Source organism: Carettochelys insculpta, chromosome 1, assembly GCF_033958435.1.
Source record: "Carettochelys insculpta isolate YL-2023 chromosome 1, ASM3395843v1, whole genome shotgun sequence".
Classification (NCBI taxonomy): domain Eukaryota; kingdom Metazoa; phylum Chordata; order Testudines; family Carettochelyidae; genus Carettochelys; species Carettochelys insculpta.
Window position 1 is genome coordinate 161,930,974 of NC_134137.1, and position 20,208 is coordinate 161,951,181.

Sequence of the window (20,208 nt, forward strand, 5' to 3'; positions counted from 1 at the left end):
GGGGTTGAGAGACGCTGTCTCTCCAGCCCGTGCGGGGCTCTATGGTCACCGTGTGCAGCAGCCCTTAGCCCAGGGCTTCTGGCTGCTGCTGCTGCAGCGGGGGATTCATGCTGCATGCACAGGGTCTGCAACTCGTTGTCGGCTCTGTGTATCTTGTGCTGTTTAGTGCAAGTGTGTCTGGGAGGGGCCCTTTAAGGGAGCGGCTGGCTGTTGAGTCCGCCCTGTGACCCTGTCTGCAGCTGTGCCTGGCACCCTTATTTCGATGTGTGCTACTGTGGCGTGTACACGGTCCCTCGCTGCACCTATTTCGATGTGGTGCTGCGCAACGTCGATGTTGAACATCGACGTTGCCAGCCCTGGAGGACGTGTAGACGTTATTCATCGAAATTATGTCGCCACATCGAAATAGGCTACTTCGATGTAGGCTTCACGTGTAGACGTAGCCATAGAAGGTCAAATTAGATTATCTAGTGGTCCCGTGCAGTAAACTTTATGCCTCTCAGGCTGTGTCCACACTATGAGATAAATTCAAATTTAAGGCAGTCAGCTCGATATTACCACGTGACTGTCTTCACGGGAAATACCATTAGCTTGATTTAGGGAGCCCTATATCACAGTATCGTTGGTACCTGCTGGGTGTAGCGTCAAGCTTGAATTCAAAAGTTTGATTAAAGGCCAGTGTGTGGTAGCACCATGTCTTAAAATCAAATTTATTAGTCTCCAGAGATGTCCCATATGTAACCCACAACACCCCACAGAGCTCTGCTCTGGCTGCTGCTCTCCAGGTGAGCAGGCATTAGGTAACAGGAAGACCTTCATGAATTTCGAATCAGGACTAGAAAGGCTGTGGCTGTGGGGTCACTTTGTATGAGAGCCTGAGAAATGTCTCTCTTTCTTTGCTATTAGCACTGCGAGCGCATCTACGCATTACAAATAGCCCTTGCAGGGAGTTTGAGGTTCTAGTTCTACACTTGGTATTTTTTTCTGCTCTGCCTGGTGCCAGCCACTCTCCTGCTGCACCACATGGCAGAAAGGCTGTTGTGGGGGTCGTGCTCGCATAAGAGGCCGAGAAACTTCTTCTCAGCATCTTACATGTGTGTGTGACCCTCCCCTCACTCCCCGACAGGCACCACACAGTTAGGATCTTTCCCATGCTCTGCCACATCATGTGGGTAGCCCCTGACCCAAAAAAGGACGGGCCTGCCATTTGGTGCTGATCATGCTGCCAGGCAGAACCATGTCCTGGCTTGAGCACAGTTAGGGCTCAAAGGGCAAGAAAGAATTTCAGAGGCTTGTAGCTGCTGGCAGAAGTCTCCCTGGAGTGCTAAGATAATAGGGTGGGAATGCTACTACTGGTCCCCCACTAAAAATATTTTGGGGCCTTTCTCCTGCTGGGGGAATTCTCCCCCAGCACGAAAGAATTTCAGGGGCTTGCTGCTGCAGGGGGGAAGTCTCCCCCAGTGGCTAAGATATTCAGGGGGACTACTTCAACTGGCCACCCTCCATAACCCCCCCACATGCCACCAAGGAACTGGGGGTCTTGGAGCCTCTGTGAGAAAGTCTCCCGCAGCAGCTAACATGTTTGAGGGCTTGCTGCCACCAGGGGAAGTCTGCCTGGCTGTTAAGATATTCTGGGGAATTACTTCAACTGGCCTGCCACCCTAAACATATAATTGGGGCCTTTCTGCTGCATGAATTACTACTTCAACTGGGCTCCGACCAAAAATATTTTTGAGGCCTTTTTCTGCCACCAGGGAGAAGTCAAGCCTGATGGTTAACATACTCAGAGGGACTACTTCAACTGACCCCCCACTGAAACCCCCGTTCACCGCATGCCCAACAAGGATCGGGGGTGGCTTCCTGCTGCCAGAGGGAAGGCTTCCTTGGCAGCTAACATATTCAAGCAGGCTACTTGAATTAACCTTCCCACTTAGTCCCTACATGCCCCACCTTCCATGCTCCATCAAGGAACCGGGTTGGGGGGGGCGTGGCTTGCTGCCGCCAGGGGGAAATCTCCCCCAGTGGCTAAGATATTCAGGGGCTTGCTGCCAATCTCCCCTGGCGGCTAAGATATTTGGGGGCCTGATGCTGCTGAGGGAGGGGGAAGTCTCCCCTGGTGACTGAGAATCTCAACCAGCTCTGTAGCCACAGACCCTGGCCTCCCCACCGCCCACCAAAAATATTTTCAGGGACTTGCTGCCCATTGCAGACACCTGCTGCTTTTTGCAATATCTTTGATATTTCAGTTATAAAATCTTTTCCCTAACCTTTCCTATCCTCTTTCGTCATGCTTTGACCCCCACAAAACACAGGGAGCAGTATGTAGAGGGCCAGCTGAGACTCCTGTTTCCTTTACAAGTTCAGTGTATGAGATTTTACTACCATCCCCTCTGTTGGCTATGCCTTTCTTCCTAGCCTTTTCTATCCTTTTCTTTGCACCCCATCACACAGAGAAGAATGGGTGGAGGTCAGCTGAGAACTCAGACTGAGCACAAAAGCTGTATAGTGGACTGGGAAGCAAAATACCCCCTCTGCCCCCAGGAACGCTCTTTTTTCAAAAACTGTACTATCAACTCTTAGTTCAAGCTTTTCATTATCCCTGTATTATTTTCAGGGATTGGATGCAATCACAGGAGGAGGGACAGTCAGTGGATGGCCAGTTGAGAAGACACACACTTGCTGGTTTTTGTGAAATCCTTGATAATTCAGTTACAGAAGAAAGAGATTTCTGTTAACTTTGCCATCTCTGTGGCTGCCCTACTTTTCCTTTCTTCTGATGGGAAAAATGGACATTTGCTAAGCACAGGAATGAGGGCAATGTAATATGGGAAGATGATACCAAAAACCAGTGAGCATACCCAGAATGCAACAGGGTTGAGGGAACTGTGGTAGCGGGTCCCACAATGCACTGCTGTAACAGTCGATGTTTGCCAATTGAGCGTGGCAGCAATAAGTCACCTTTGTGAGGTGCACGTGGGGAGGTGAAGATGGTCAAAATCGAATTTATGAATTTCACAGTTACAAAATCCAGATTGATTAATTTTATCTCATAGTGTAGACGCAGCCTCAGATAGAAAGCAGACAAAGACTAAGAGAAACATGCAGTGAGGGAGGAGGAGACTAGGTCCTGTGGAAGACAAGCCACTGTACTTCCCTGAATTAATTCTGCTTGTTTTAATTAAAACATACCTTTTAGAAAAAAAGCCAATCTGAATTTAAAAGGTTTCCAGTGAGAAAAAAAATCCACCAAATCCCTTGTTACATTGTTCCAGTGGTTAACTAATATTGATTCACAGTCAATAACCAGAGTTGAACCAAACACAAATGTATGGGTTACCTTAACAGTAGAGATAGTCCACTGGTTCAGTGGTATATTTATTGCAGTAAGGAAGAAAAAAAAATTAACAGTAACCCAAAAACCAACTATTCTATATTTTTGTTGGGTTTCAAGTTTCTAAGTTTCTCCATAACAAGACTACCCCATTTTATTGAACTAAATTTCCAGAATGACCACCCTCTTAAAGATACAGAAATGTAAGCAGCTACTCCGAAAGAAACTAACAAGGACATCTATCTGCTCATCGGTGCATTTATTTCTAATACCTAACAGTTTAATGGGACAGTAGGGCTCATTATTTTTTGTATCTATGTAAATAGATTGATTGCTGCAAATGCTAAATTTCAGCCTTGCTCAAATTTATGATTTTTCCTCCCAGACAAAACATCTGGAAGCCGAAAGCAGGGTTTTATTGGACTAGTATTGATCCTTAATATGTAGTGTTGATTTGCAATATAAAACTTGGTATCAATAATTAGTGTGGTGTTTTTTTCCCGTTAATGCCACTTTTTTATTATATATACTATGCACATATCTAAAAACTACTGCTCTGTGATCATTTTTATACCTCATATAACAAAAATATATGAACTCAAAAATATATGCAGAAAATTTATAAAGCACTTAGAGTTCAGGTACTGTACAAGCTTGAAATATTATATTCATCATACACTCGATTTTATATAATTAATCAGTAATAACTCACAACTGGAAGCCTTAAACTATAGTGACAAGTATGGAATTGTGGAGAGGTAGAATAATTCTGCTCTGGAGGAGAGAGATGTAAGGAAACCTGATTCTGGTAGGCTTTTCCCATCTATACTGGATTTTATTGAAATCACTACACTTCATAACAAGTTTAAGCCCACAATTAATTTTTGCCGTTGAGTTTGAAAATCATCTACAATGAGGTTTAAAATGACCACTGGCAAGGCTGAATATTTAATTGAGATTTTAACTTACAAGAAGCACTGCCCAAATTATGCAAGAAAAAACTACAAATGACTTACTGGAAAGGAAGTGCTGAGAGGTGGGGCCAAAATCCCTGTGGGCTTCATGCAACTGTCTGATCCGCTCATCAATGGCCACCTAGGAAAAAGAGGAGAAAAACTTATTCCTTTGTTAAACATGTGACAAATAGCAATTAAAGTTAGGTGTCTTGTTTTGTTTTGTGTAACACAAAAGAAGAACACATGCAACAATTTTCAAACCAAAGGTTTGATTATATTCTATTGGGTTGGATCGAAGACCAATGAGTTTGACAAAGTTTTTCCAATAATTTCAAAGGCGTTGGCTGAGGTCCACAATAAATAGACTGAGAAACTCCTTTCTATTAATGACAGAGAAATAGCTGTGTTAGTCTGTATTCTATCAAAACAAAAAAAGCAGTCATGTAGCACTTCAAAGACTAATAAAATAATTTATTAGGTGATGAGCTTTCGTGGGACAGAACCACTTCTTCAGATCTACAGCTCCACCAGAACAGACTCAATATATAAAGCACAGAGGTCCAAAAATTGTTATCAAGGTTGTTAAATCAGAAGAACGAGGGATGGTTTGGGGGGAAGAAGGTAAGAGTTAGATAAAACATCAAAATATGTAAAAGAGTCCTTATAATGGATCAGGCAATTGCTGTCTCTGTTCAAACCACATGTTAATGTGTCAAATTTAAATATGCATGTTAGTTCTGAGTATTCCCTCTGTAGATGGCTCTTAAAGTCCCTTTTCGGTCCCTTTCTATTAAGTCATCAGAATGGTCTCCACCCGAAATGATAAAAAATATTCTATTCTCTCTCTTGCAAATATCAAAATGGGAAACATTCTCTTCTCTTATCAACTGAATTTGATTGTAAATGAATTTTGTGAGATTATACAGTCATAAAAGATAATTTAAGTATAAAAGAAGTAAGCTTATTTTGTCTGGAGATGCCAACTGAACTTGTATAGTGCCACAGTGTTGATAATCGATAGCATTTGGGTAGTAGCACATTCTTTCTTCTGTAATTCAATTGACTTCCATCCCCTTGAACCTGTATTCCCAGTACCTTATGAAGAAATTGTTTTAAGTGCCTTCTTGGACTGCATTGCATGAAGACACAACTGCTGTTTACAATTATGCTTGTGTACCACCCAAAGGTCACACCATTCACAGACACAGAATTTTTACTGTTTCATATAATACATCAAATTTTATGGTCCCTTAACAGGCAGTGGGCTGAAATGTCTAGGGGCTTCAAAAACTATGCCCATAGGAAACAAAGGAAAATGAAAACCAAAGATGGTAAAAAAAAAGGCAATTGGACTGGCACAGTCCTCGGAGCTTATCTGAGAGGCTTGCAATGGACATCAACATTTTTATGCTACGACAATGATCAATCTGAGCATGCGATTATGGGTTTAGTTTTTGGAGCCCCTAGATATTTGAGCCCACTGATATTTAAGGGACCATAAAATTCTATGTATTATATGAAACTGTAGAAAATCTATGTCTACAAATAGTGTGACCTCTGGGCAGAACACAAACTGAGATTTTAGGTTAATATGTAAACAGAGCAAAATTAAACACACTATACTCCACTGTGCATTTGTAAACGGAACAACTATATAAAGATTCAGTTGCTAGCCTGGAAATAATTATCTAGCTATGTATAAAGGTGTGGTTTGTCAATGTAAAGATGAATAAAACACAAAGAAGCCTAGATTACTCTCCAGGACTAATCAAAAGCAATAAAAAGTTATTATCCCTGGCAATCCACACAGTACTGTTTATCAAAGCATCAGTGTATTGCATGTATACGCATATGGCACATAGTACATACACTTTCAGTGATACAGTACTGAAGTCTGCACAGTTTTTTCCCCATGACTTCTACAAACTTGAAAACCATTATAAAATGATTGAGTTAGTGTTCATAGTAAAAGCTACACATGAGCAACTACTTAAAATTATTATTATTATCAACATGCTTGTACTTGTGCCTGTTCAAATTGAAGCCAATAGAGGATTTACCTCTGACTTCCATAGAAAAAAATCCGGCTACATCAAGAGGCTTCCTATCTTATTATATTATTTTACTATAAATATAATAGTAATAGTATATGAATAGTTTCTCTCATGGGCACACAACAATAACCTCCCATTTAATTACAAAAAATAATTAAACAAAAGCAATTCTTTGTTTTCTAAAATTTAACTCGTTTTTTTCCCAAGGCAAATGAAAACTAATTTCAACATTAGCTAAATGTACTTGCTCAGAGATGAATCTTGACACAGAAACTTGTATTTGCCTGTAATGAAAATAGCAAAAACATTTGTTCAAATCAGGGATTCCCAACCTATGGTTCGCAATTGGATTCAGTAAGGGTCGCTGGCTGAGCAGCTCTGAGCTGTATGTAGCTCTTAAAGAAGTCATTTGTGGCTCTGACACCACTCACTCCTCTGGCTCCCAGACCCTGTCCTGCCGTGCTGAAATTAAACTCACTTTAATTGGTTTAATGACAGGCAGGAGGGATCCAGCCATTAAGCCAATTAAATTGAATCCCACCGCAGCGCAGCAGGGCAGGGAATTGCCTGCACTGCAGTGGGGGAAAGCAGTAGGAGGGCTGGGGGGAGATGCACAGAGGAGGCGGTGGCAGCCCAGTGAAGGACCAGCAGGGTACAGCAGCAAGCAGAACTTGTGTAAGGTAGGTGGGGGTGGAGGAATGAGAGTTTAAGCATGGAGACTGGGGTGGGGCTGAGAGCCAGCCAGGGCTCCAGGCACCAGCCATCTCCCAACCACAGGGTGCCCCCACCCCCCTATCTGGGGATCCTGTGTCTGGCGCTGCTGGCCTGGGCTCTGAGCCCCAGCCAGTTCCCAGGTGCATGGCTGCCAGGGTCCTTGCCCCCCACCCCAGCTTTTGGAAATCTTATGCGGGGCAGGAAGCCCTGGCTGGGGATCCTGCAGGTGGGGCTTCCTGTCCTGTGTAAATTTTCCAAAAATCTGGCAACCCTAGCTGAGAAGGGTTTAACCTGGGGGATGAGGGACAGTGCTCTTCCCAGAGGAGAACTTCTCCCCACCCCCCAACCCCCAGTTTTGAATTGCCTTGGGTCACAAAGTTCTCCTGAATTGTCAGAATAAGTTCCTGTCTCGAAAAAGGTTGGGAACCGCTGCTCTAAATTAAATGTATTCATTTCACTCACAACCATCAGTTTTTGAATGCAAGAATACATGATGTAATGTCATGCAGCTCAACGGGCAACACCCATATTGCTAAGCAGACAATGAGAAATTAATCTATTTTTGCTTCAGATAGGCACTCCTACGAGTACCAATTTAATCAGACAACCACATGAACATTCATGGGTTTCTGTAGCACAGTTTGGGTGTGTGTCTTGACTATGACTTTCTTTGATCTTGGTCTTCTTCTTATATTGAATAGTATCTTTTTCAACAAGCAATAACACCAAAAATCAAAAGACGGTCTAAAGACCAAATTTGCTTAACCCTGATTTTAAAACAAATATCAAAATCTTCCATAGGCAGAGGTATGGTATTGTGCATTCTTTTTGGTTCATTGTGATTGATTCTAAGCAAAATATATATACATTTCATCTTATACTTTGTCCACAATTTTGTTCTGAAGTTGTTTTCTTTCAATCATAAGACAGAAAATTAAAGAGCAACAGCAGCGCATCAGACACTAACACTGTGAGTTTAATTAAAACAGTGTAACCATGTAAAACAAGATAAATGTGAAATATAGCAGTGTCTGTTCAATTCCAAAACAAATCATATGGCTTAAAAGCATTAATTTCATCTTTTAAAACATAAGCAAATTTGAAGAGAGTTTTTAAAAGGAGTTACTTCTCTCTCCCCTCCCCATTACCCAATAATCCCAACACAGTTCATTGAATTTATATCTGATTATCAGATAAACAGATTACAGATAGTAAACCAAAGCAAAGCTATATCATATGGTTACTAAGAACATTTTATACAGTGTAGGGGATGAAGCTTACCAACACTTATTATAATAGTTCCAGAAATGAAGATTTGCAGTCCATCAGTCCGTTATTTAGGCCTCTTTTATACTAGAAAGTTAGGTCAGTATGAAAAATCCGTACCCCTGAACTGACCTAACCTCCTGCATGGACAGCACTAGGTCAATGGGAAATTTTCCAATTGACCTAGCTAGCTGCTCTCCAACTCACCAAAATCAACCAACAACCAACCAACAAAACACATTTCAGGTGATGTTGTTTGCAGAGTTGTTTTACCCATCTGTGTTGTTCTGAGGATAGTAGAGAAAAAAAGGGATAATGTAATATCTTTTATTGGATTAACATCTGCACAGACATGAGGAAGCAATCTCTGTAAGCTCAAAGCTGATTCCTTTCACCAATCAAAGTTAGTCCAATAAAAAAATGCGACTTTACCCACCTTGTCTCTTTAGAGTGATATTGACCATCATTTAGAGTTCTAACTGGCTAGAAGGCACAAACAGCATTTAGTGCAGTTTGCTTGTAAACATGTAACAGTGTAAGCTTAGCTTTTCTGGTCTTCTGGTTCTGGAAGCATTGATAGGTATGTGAATGTGCAAACACACTCACAAAGGAACAACAAATGTGTACACGACCACATAATGGGACTACAACAAAGGCTCCCCTTGTGCTGCTACGCTAGTGAACTATCTGTAAACCACTTTCTCTATGCAGGCCATTCATCATCCCTGATTTATTACACAGGTTGTTTTTATTTCATGTTTCAGTCCTTAGCTTGCACACCTATATATTCCAACAAGGTTTGATGTGTAGGTGTCTCTAGAGGTTTATTATAGAATTGTGGACTCAGTTAGAATTCTTTAATCTCTTGAATCACCCATGATATGAAGGAATTACTTTAATATTTTCCCAAAAAGTCTGGAAGAGTTCAACAGAATTGCTCTGTGAGACAATGAGTCAATATTACTACAGAAGACACAGAAAGCAATTGCTTTCTTAAAAAAAGAAGAAAACCAAAAACCAAAAACCAAAACCAGATGACAAAAATCATGAGCAATCAATGCCAATATGATGTGAAAATTTAATGAAATTAACAAGTTAGGGGAAAAAAGGACATACAATTTCACATACATTATATCTTTTGCACTTCTGGGGGTGTGACCTGCCCTACTGTTATTTCCGAGCAGATCTCTTTAGAAATCTTTTTTAATTAATTTGCAAGACATGGAATAATAAGGGAATAAATAGGTAATTTTTTTCTGTCTTTTCTGAGCACGCTTAGTTTTGCCTCTCCAATTTATAAAATGACATTTTATTCTCTCAGGGAAAAGGACTTCATTTTCTGTCACTGATGCTCACGCAAATGAACAGTAGCTTCCATTACTACTATTATTAAGCTAAATTATACTGCCGTTAAAATGACTCCACAATTGCATGTGCTGTTTTGAAAGGGAATCATTAATAGCGTAGTGGAAGACACAGCATTCATATCTCCCCTTCCCACTTCATCGGGGATACCTTTGTCAAAATCTATAATGTGATCCAGATCCCAGACTCACAATGTAAAATGCAGAGGAAGAAAATGCTCTCAGTTCTCATTAAAGGAAATAAAATAGCTCCTCACCAGATTTTTGTCAGCTGCTTCACCATAGATAAAATAAACAAGTATTAAAACTCTTTCCATGATAACAAGAATGTGGCTGCAGATGCTGGGGGATTTTACTATGCTTCACTGTTTCAAAATATTTTATTTTCTATTTTAAGATCCGTAGCAGAAGAGATGGGGTGGGAGGAGGTTAGGTAAGTCTCATCCATTTCACTCACTGAGTTAAAACATTTACATTTAAGCTTACCTTTTTCACATTATTATTCATTTAAAATATATTATCAGCAGATAAGTCTTCAGAGGTCAGAGTAATATCACTCTTCTAAGGACATGTGAGGGCACAGGCAGCATAATGCTTAGAAACTAATTACACTATTATGCTTGCCTGTATTCAAACACAGGCAAATTACAAAGGATACATAGCAGACATTTGAAATAGTTATTAACATAGGAAAGTAGGGTTGGGATCATTAACTGAAAAAACACACAAGATGCAATAAACAAAGAGCTAAGACAATTCTTCATAAAAGATGGCTCAGTCCAGCTGAGATTCAGAGGAAAAATGGTAGAGACGGAAGGAACCGAATAAAATAATCCCATTCAAGCAGCTGCTTTACTGCAACAGAAATGTAATAAGGTCAGGGGTTAAAAATTTGCTCCACCACTGATGGTTTTTACAAAGAGAGGAGGGTAATTTTCTGTATTTAATAAGCATGCATCCATACAATACCTAATAAAACACTCCTCTAATCCCACACCATATTCATAGCATTTCCATAACATCCTGACCTTGACTCCAATCACATCCAATTTGACTGCACATCAAAGAACAATGGCTCCTACAAGACCCTCTTTAATGTTACCCAGCACTTCTCTTTCTATCTGCTGAAAAGCTTCTTTCTTTTCTCTGAGTCAGAGCTGCCAAACCAGTATGAGGCTGTTCTTTATAAATCAATAAACCGGAAGATCTGATCTACTGTACTTCCAATAGCTCCTGAATTCAGTCACTCTGTGTTCTTTGCATATCAGAAGATAAGGCTGGCTTTAAATAAGTACACTTTGTGCAACTTAAGGAAAGACAGAGAAAAGGGGGATTGATGCCTATTGTTTCTGAGCTGCTGTTATGCAGAGTTGAAGTCTGAAGACAGGAAGCTCTGTGTAGCTGAAAAGCTTGTCTTTTTTACCAACTGAAGATATTAACTCGCTTACCTTGTATGCCTTGACAGTTACTCAGGGCATGCCTACACTAAAAAGCTAAATAGTTTCGGAGGGAGGTAACTTGCTGTATGTTGACCTAACAAAGGCTGTGTCAAGACTTACCTTGAAGGTTGATGGCTGTTACACAATTTTTGGTATGCGAACTGCAGACCAACATTGATTTTGCAGCCATCGACTTCTGTGCCTGTCTTCACAGCAGAAGGCTGATGGAAGTGCTCCTCCCGTAGACCTTCCTTACTATCATGTGGTTCAGCAGGAGTTCAGAGTCAAGCATGTGCAAAATGCCACCCCAGAAGATTGACCTGGAGCGGTCAATTTTCTCCAGCAGGTGTATATGGTGTATACGTAGCCTTTGTAAGCCTAAATACTACAGTGTTCCCCCTGTCACAAGCTGGCCTGCTGATGGGGGGAGGAGAAGATGGAAGCAATTGCCCTGAGCCCTTTACATCACTGCCAGAGTGCTGGGCTGTGCACTCTGGAACCCCATGTTGTGCACTCTGGGTGGCTCTGAGGGTCCTGGCAAGAGGAGGGCAGTGCAGTCTGGGCAGAGATGAGGGCTGATTCGTTTGAGCCCTGCCCTTTCTGGGAGCCCAGAGCCAGGCACCCCCACATTGCCCAGGGGCCCAGTAATCATGTCAGCACCACTGGCCCCAGGCACTCACTTCTGTCTTTTTTGGGGGATGCCCATCCCCCCACTCTGTCAAGGCCCTGCCCCCAGTCTGCCCCTTCCCCAAAGCCCCACCCTTGCCCACCACTTCCTGCCCTCCCCTGCTCATCTACGTCTCCCCTAGTGCCTCTCACCTCCTGTGGAAGAGCTGATTGGCAGTGGGCAGGAGCAGCTGCACGGTGGTGGTGAAGAGCTGAACAGCTGATTGGTGGGTGGCTGGTGAATGCTGCACACTCATTATTTCTTCCCTGAGTGCTGAGCACCCAAAGAGTTGGTGCCTATGTCTCCCAACACTGTAACCAGCCCACCAGGCTGAACTAGCAAATCCACCTCAATAAGAGGTATAAGGCTTGAGCTGATGTAGTTTGGGCAGGGCAGCAGACAGACAATGTGTTACTTACATGGCATGTTGGCTGTCAGGCTGGCTGATAGCTGGAACCATGAAATTGACATGAATGTCAATTTCCTGGCTGGTGAGGTTAAGGTGTGAGCCCCAGCAGTCCTGACAGCTGGAGCCCCACTGCCTCACACTGTGAACCTAGGCCGGGGGCTTCCTACAGAGCTCCCAGCAGGAGCCCAGCCATCCCCCTGGCTCTCAGCTCCCCATGCTGCCTGGAGCTCCTGACTGTCCTGTGTTTTGCAGCTCCCTGCTATGTGGAGCATCCTATTGTGGAGAGCAGGGAACTGAAAGACCAGGCAGCAGCTGGGCTCCAGCAGGGAGCTCTGCAGGGAGCATGGAGCTGACTGATCTCTCATCTGGAGTTTGGTGCTGACATGAGGGCCCCAGCTCTCACCCCACCACCGCTGCCCTTCTGAACTTGGCCTCAATGTTTCTGGGGAGGATGCGCATCCCCAAAGGAAGGAGGTAGTGTAGGCATGAAAAATGCAGTAATTACTGCAGAGGCAGTAAGACAGAGGTGGGCAAACGATGGACCATTGTGGCCTGCTAGCCCTGGTCCCTAGCTTACTGTCCCTTCCCCAACACCTGGGTGGCATGGTCGCCATGCCAACAGCTTCAGTGCCCTAGGTGATGTGGTCAAAGGGTGAGGAGAAGGGAGTTGGGGTTGGATAGGAGGTGGGGGCTGGGCCATGCCTGGCTGGTCGACTATATTATATAGCATAGACATGGTCTCAGTATGAAGTTCCAGGCTTGACAATTTATTGGTGGAAAGATCTGCATCCTGACATGGTTGGGACGCAGTAAACCATTTCTGTTTTTTTTTTTTTCCTTTTCTTTCTTCTAAAAAATCCCACATATTCTTGACTGGAGTTGGGGGTTGGGGGAAAGGGAACAGTGAATATAAATGCTTAATGTTGTTCCATGGTGTTTTTGAAGATAGACTGAACTTAAATCCCAGAATTTCTGGGTTATGATAGCACTGTATACTCAGGCAGATGATAATCTCAGCGACTTTATGTAATTCCTTCTTTCTCTAAAATAAGAAATCCTAAAATCCACTAGGATACATGTATTGTACCTCGACTACATTTATTAATCCTCAAATGAAACAAGGGAAATAAAATGTAATAAAAATTCAGGAACTGTTATTAAGCCCCGGGCATAAGAGCCTTAGGAAACAGTAAAATACCTCCTTGACTTAATATGCCTACTGTGAAAAATCAGCCGTTGCTTCTTTGGCATTTGTAGTATACCCTAACTTAGAACAGTGAACTTCAGGTGTAGGAGTTGGTTAAGAAAGAGAGAAGTTCTTCTGATTTAAACAAGAGGAACATGCAAACAGAGAAAATATAAAAATCTGTAAACCTAAGAATCCCCTAAGCTAGACATAAGACACTCAGATAGCTCATAACTATCCTTAAAAAATGAAAATTAAAGTGAAAAAATAATTATGAAAAGACATCTTAATTAGAGCTGGTGTAATATTTTTACATTGTATTTTAATAGCATTTTTCAGGGCCCAAAACTATTTGTCAAATTCTTGTCAAATTTGATAAATGGTTTCAGTTAGGGAAGTAAACTGAAAGAGTTGAAATGAAACATTTCGTTTCTACTTTTTTATTTCAAAATATAGTGTTTTAAAAATAGAAATGTCTTGTTTCAACTGATTCAAAACAGTGTTCAATTTCAACTTGGCCAATTAAAAATATACTCAAAATGGCCAAATCAAAGAGAAAACTTGAAAACGTGTCCCATGAAGATATTAATAGCAAGAGCTGAATGAAAGAGGATGGGTAGTATATGGCACTGTCCATTTTCACTAGGATGTAAAGATATGCTATGTCTACATTACAGCGAACTTTCCAAAGAAGTTCTTCTGGAAGGTCTCTTCTGAAAAACTTATTTTGAAAGATCACATCCACATACCAAAAGCAGATAGAAAGAGAATGTCCACACAGTCCCCACTCTTTCAAAAGAATGGGCCAGGGATCGAAAAGTCCAATGCCAGGAGGACTGCTCTTTCAAAAAATGGGGCCCACGGAGCATCTACACTTTATTTTTTTTTCAAAAAAAGCTTTTGGAAGGAGGCCCTCTTTCTGATGCAGTTCTTCTAGAAGAAGAGCCACATTCTTTTCATTTTGGACTGAAAGAACACATTTTGTGTATAGATGCGTCGTGTATTCTTTTGAGAAAGGGCTGGCTTTTCCAAAAGAACTTGCTAGTGTAGATGTAGTCATAGTCAGCCACACAGTCTCTCAAGTAACAGACAGGAAGCCATGCTAGTCTGTACACTATCAAAACAATTTTGTTTTGATACTTTGTCAAGTAGTCTACCAGCTCCAGTCCAATTTTTTCAAAAGGTTGACCTATTAGGTTAACTACTAGGAGGTGTGGGGAGACTAGCAGAGCCTTTGGGGTCATTTTGGGTCCTGACCATTGACATTCTGGGCAAAATGCACAGTAGTCATTGACCTGGCTGTGTACCCCCAGCCAGCAAAATCTGAGGGTTTTGTCTTGTTCCAAATGTCCTCCTCCACAGAACATCACATTGCCAGTTGTAAGACCCTCCAATGGCATTTCTTCAGGACTAGAAACAGTAGTTATACTTCCCTGGTTTCGCAATCTTTTCCCACCCACAACAGTTTTCTGTTCCTTGAGTTCAAAGCAGGGCACTATTTCAAAAGTTACAGGTCTACCACTCTCTATACATGTTGGTGACGTGCTTGTATGCCCGGCTCAATGTCAACTAAACTCTTTGTTCACCTACAACATTGATATCCAGGTCAGGAGAGGGTGAGGTCTTCTGTTTGGAAGTGGAGTGGGGGAAGGTGTGATATAGTTCCCATTGGAAGGTCCATTTATATTGAACCTCTGTCTCTCAGACCCCAGCAGCATTCTGTGTATTTTGTGGCTGGAGAGACCCTCACTGAGGGCCATTCCCCTTCATGGATTTGGTGCTCCGTGATTTTATGCCTCTCTCCCATACTTCAGTCCTACCTCCTCCACCTAGTGATGCAGCCTGGGGGACTAGCAGTGGTGGTGGGGGGTCTGGTGCCAGCAGCAGAGGTCAGCTGCCCCCCACCCCACATTCAGCAGTAGTGGGGGGAAGTGGAGTGACACAGCCTGCTCCATTCACAGATTAGAGATGTGCCTCTTTGGTTCCTGCCACCGGTGAGTGCAGCGGGGCATTCCATGCTTTCCCACAAGCTCTCACCCTGGAGCAACATGATTGCTGCTGGACTTCTCCACTTCCCTTCACCAGCAGTGAGTTCCTGACCCCTACAGCCTGCATCAGCTCCCCAGGGGGAAGGAGTACAAAATTCCTCCCACACTCACTGATGATGGGAAGCAAAACGACTCAGCTGGGATCCAGGGGAACAGAGTGGGCGGAGTTGCTTCACCTCCCGTTATTGGTGGTGAATGCAGGAGCCGGGGAGGAGGTGACCCCTGCTGCTGGCCCCTGCCCCTTCTCCACTAGCTCCCTGGGCCCTATGGAACCCCCAAAGTACAGGGCCCAAAGCTGCTGACAGACTAGGCTCTGTGCGCTGGCTGCTGCCCATTTACCCCTTCTCCCCATGGTGTTTTGGGGTGATGTGACCCTTTGTGTCCCCTGACGCATTGTCTTCCCTGCAAAGACATGTACCAAGTAATTCCTTCCACCCACACCCTTGCTTACCTAAATATGACGCTGTCAGCCAATCCTTAGTAAACTACTGAAGATGTATTAATAAAGAAAGTCATTAAATAGTTAAGAAGTCTCATAGATACAAGCAATATTCATCATTGACAGATCAGGATCCCAGCAGTGATGTTACATTTGCTGGCTTGTAAAGTCTCTCTGAGATGATCTCAAAAGGCCAGAATACAAAGGCACCTTAGATACAGTCTATGACAGTCTTTCTAAGCATTTTCCAGGGTATTCCAAATAACTACTGTCCCAGGGTTAAAAATGTTTTTGTTCAAACTTCAGCAGGAAAGGATCATGTCCAATGTCCAGTGTTTAAACTTTATATCTTTGTAGAAGGCTGACAAGCCCTCTTATGGAAACTGCTACAGCAGGGCTTTCCTCCAAGGAAACATAGGCAATGCAGGTAGTTTGTGGACCTTTGCTTTGAAGCTTATCTTCTAATTCTTATGCATACACAGGTAAAGTAACTACGCTCATTTACCTAACGGTAACAGAGAGATAGCCATGTTAGTCTCTATTCTAACAAAGCAAACCAGCAGCCGTGTAGCACTTTAAAGACTAACAAAATGATTTATTAGGAGATGAGCTTTCGTGGGACAGACCCACTTCTTCAAATCCCTGAAAGCTCATCACCTAATAAATTATTCTGTTAGTCTTTACAGTGCTACATGACTGCTGTTTTGTTTCATTTACTTAAGGCATGAGTCTGTCCTTGATTATAACAGAGAGTTAAGCTGAAGACAACGTAGATAATATTATTAGTTTTCTCCAGCACCTCTTATCTTTGCCCTTAAGGTTAACAACACAGCCGCAGGCATAAGATCAGGCAATTCAGATCTAAAAAGGCATTTTGCATCAAAAAGTTAATTGGGTTACATTGATAAACTTCTAACAGGATACAAGTCAACACAAACAAATACACTTAGCATCTATGCTTGATTTCTATTACTACAAATTAATGGGCTAATGATTACTAGTCTAGTACATCTCTTTGAAATTCCCATATAAGTGAATTGTCCTGAATCAATTGTAATGCCTCTTGTTAAATTGTTATGGACCCTACATGGGTTGGCTGCTATGCCAGTTTCACACTGCCAAAACCATGCTTTGGTAGAAAGAGACTGCATCAGATATGAGGCCTGGAATAAGGGACCTAGTGCAAAGCCTGATGTCTGAACTAAAGCCAGGCCCTGCTCAGCTAAAGCAAAGTTTGCAAGAGTCAAGCTATGAGCAAAACTCAGGCCCTTGCAGGTTCACTATTCAATATATGAACTTGGCAGGAATGAGATGGCCATTGCAAAATCACATGCATACCTTTGCACTAAGTATTCATGTAAATACATTCTAGAACACCCTGATACAAGGATCTGGTGCAAACACACTCCTTGAAGTTAGTACAAGGATACACTGATCCATCTTAAGGATGTGGCCAGGATAACAGGTGGTAACTAAGCTTATCAGCGGGGACATATGTAACTTTTTTTGTATAAATGTATAAAAGAGGGGTCATAGAGAGTGTGTCTTTGTCTGGCCAAAGGGGGATGGAAAGTCCTGCCTGAGAGAGTCCTGAGCTGGGTCCATTGTAATGAGCATACATATGTTAGCAGGGCCATCCTGAAGGAGAAGCCCAGGGCACACTCCCTCAAGCCACAGCCCCTGGCCCTTCCCCACTCCACCCCTACCTTGACTCCCTGACCTCCTCCCTTACCAACCTAAATGGGCATTATCTGGGGCTGGGTGCCACAGTGGGCACCAGCAGCGGTCACCTGCTCTCCCCCTCTCTCATCACAAATGCGGCCAGAGCAGCTGCCTGTTCCGTTCTGTTGGTGCGTCTCACTGGCAGTTGGGAGTGGAGGCTGCTTCCCATTGTTGCAGAGAAATGGGGCTCAGTGGGCTGGGAGGCTGTGTTGGGTCAGAACAGGCTGCTACTCACACCGTGTGGTGAGTGCAAAGGGGCCACAGGGAAAGGAAGGCAACCCCCTGCTGCTATCACTGCCCCTACTGCTGCCTGCCCCAGGTAATCCTCCCTCCTGTCATCCATAGGATGGCTGGAGACCCCAAAAGCAGGGGGTCTGGGGTGGCCAACACACCTTGGCCTACAGATGGGTCAGCTCTGCGTGATAGTGTATTTGCAACCATTGAGCCAGAGAACTACGTTGACAACCAACCTGGCTGAGTGCCTTCATTGAGGTCTTTTGGGGCAGTTTGATTAGAGTCCACTGTACTGGCTGCCTGGCCAGAGCCAGTAGGGCACACAAGGGCTACGTCTACACGTGAAGCCTACATCGAAGTAGCCTATTTCGATGTGGCGACATCGAAATAGGCTATTTCAATGAATAACGTCTACACGTCCTCCAGGGCTGGCAATGACGATGTTCAACATCGACGTTGCGCAGCACCACATCGAAATAGGCGCTGCGAGGGAACGTCTACACGCCACAGTAGCACACATCGAAATAAGGGTGCCAGGCACAGCTGCAGACAGGGTCACAGGGCGGACTCAACAGCAAGCCGCTCCCTTAAAGGGCCCCTCCCAGACACACTTGCACTAAACAGCACAAGATCCACAGAGCCGACAATGAGTTGCAGACCCTGTGCCTGCAGCATGAATCCCCCGCTGCAGCAGCAGCAGCCAGAAGCCCTGGGCTAAAGGCTGCTGCACACGGTGACCATAGAGCCCCGCACGGGCTGGAGAGACAGCGTCTCTCAACCCCCCAGCTGATGGCCGCCATGGAGGACCCGGCAATTTCAACGTTGCGGGACGCGGATCGTCTACACGGTCCCTACTTCGACGTTGAACGTCGAAGTAGGGCGCTATTCCTATCTCCTCATGAGGTTAGCGACTTCGACGTCTCGCCGCCTAACGTCGAAGTTAACTTCGAAATAGCGCCCTACGCGTGTAGACGTGACGGGCGCTATTTCGAAGTTGGTGCCGCTACTTCGAAGTAGTGTGCACGTGTAGACGCAGCCAAGGAGACCACAGACAGCCAACAGTTGATGAGAGATGTCACCTGAAACCCATACATTACTTTGTGTAACATGAGCTAGTCCTGACATTTTCATTCTAATTTTTATTATTCATAGGGACTTGACTGATTCAGGAATGATTTGAGTTATTCCCTCCCTGTCTTTTTGATTCTGTGGCTTTATTGGATTATATATAGTTAGTTTTCTGTGGGTGGTTGATTATGGAATAGATGCTATTATTCTTTTAATTGTACTGGAGGATCAACAGTTTATTTTGAAGTAGCTGGATGTCATATGTTATTGGTAACTATTTCTAAACAAGTTATTATGGGTCATTTGTGTGTTAAATTTCTTCAGTGGAGCACACTGTTTTAAAAATATGTCTCTTGATCTTTGTAGAGAAATAGGGGGAAATACATACTTTTCACATCAATGGAAAAACAAAGCAAAAAGAAACCACCCCTCCAGCCCCAAAGCATATATTTTCTCTTTTCAGGCAGCTTTTTGTGTGTGCCTAATTCCCAAATGGCCAAGGATTCAGTGAAAAAATGTGGAAGGCATGGACAGAAAAGGGCATGAAAACCATTGCTGGATAACAAAGGGCTCTGCAGGCTAGATTTTGTTTGAAATTGTTGCAAGTGAATTCTGCAAAGGGTAGAAAGTGGGCTTAGTTGCTCCAAAATGTGATTCACCTGCTCCGACTCTGTCTCTACCATTTGGGGGCGATTTGTGGTGGAAAGGAGCAGGTCAGCATTTAGGAAACCAAAAAACTCATGCCAGAAATGGAAGATGAACTGCAGTTCATGGTTAGATGTGATATTGGAGGGTACTCCATGAATCATGATGATGTGACCAGAGAAGAAGCATAAGTTACACAGCTGAGATCTTCCAAAAGGCCATGAAAAGGGATATCTTAGACAGCAAATTCATGACTACCAGTATGGCTAAATGGCTCTGGGAACTACGGACATCTTTAATGAAGTTCACAGAGATGGACTTTCAGGGATGGGAAGGAGTAGGAAGTGGGGCCAACACGTGTTAATGTGAAGGATCTTTGTCCTGCAACATACTTTCAAAGGAAATTCTTGAGTCATTGAGTGGGAGCAGAGGAGGGCCAATATGACAAAGAACTTGAATGAGAGGATCAGATCCAATTATAGGGTCTCATGGATCTGATCTTGGGTCTTGACCCAAACAGGTGCTGTCACATAGGATATAGGCCTGGCAGACAGCATATTGCTATTGATCATTTTCATCCCCTCTGGTAAAAGCTTTCCCTGTACAAGGATGTGGTTAGCTTGGTGACGCCATGGCTGTGAACTTGCTAGATGTCCCAGAGTCAAT

At 43.3% G+C, this 20,208-nt stretch overlaps 1 protein-coding gene across 11 annotated transcripts in view; it reads right to left on the bottom strand.

The window, feature by feature from the left end:
- Positions 1-20,208, bottom strand: part of DMD (dystrophin) — a 2,199,436-nt gene that overhangs the window by 210,262 nt on the left and 1,968,966 nt on the right. For all 11 annotated transcript variants that reach the window (XM_074994601.1, XM_074994607.1, XM_074994584.1 and 8 more), the window contains one exon: positions 4,348-4,426. In XM_074994601.1, the coding sequence (XP_074850702.1) occupies positions 4,348-4,426 (79 nt within the window). The remainder of the gene's footprint in view (positions 1-4,347; positions 4,427-20,208) is intronic.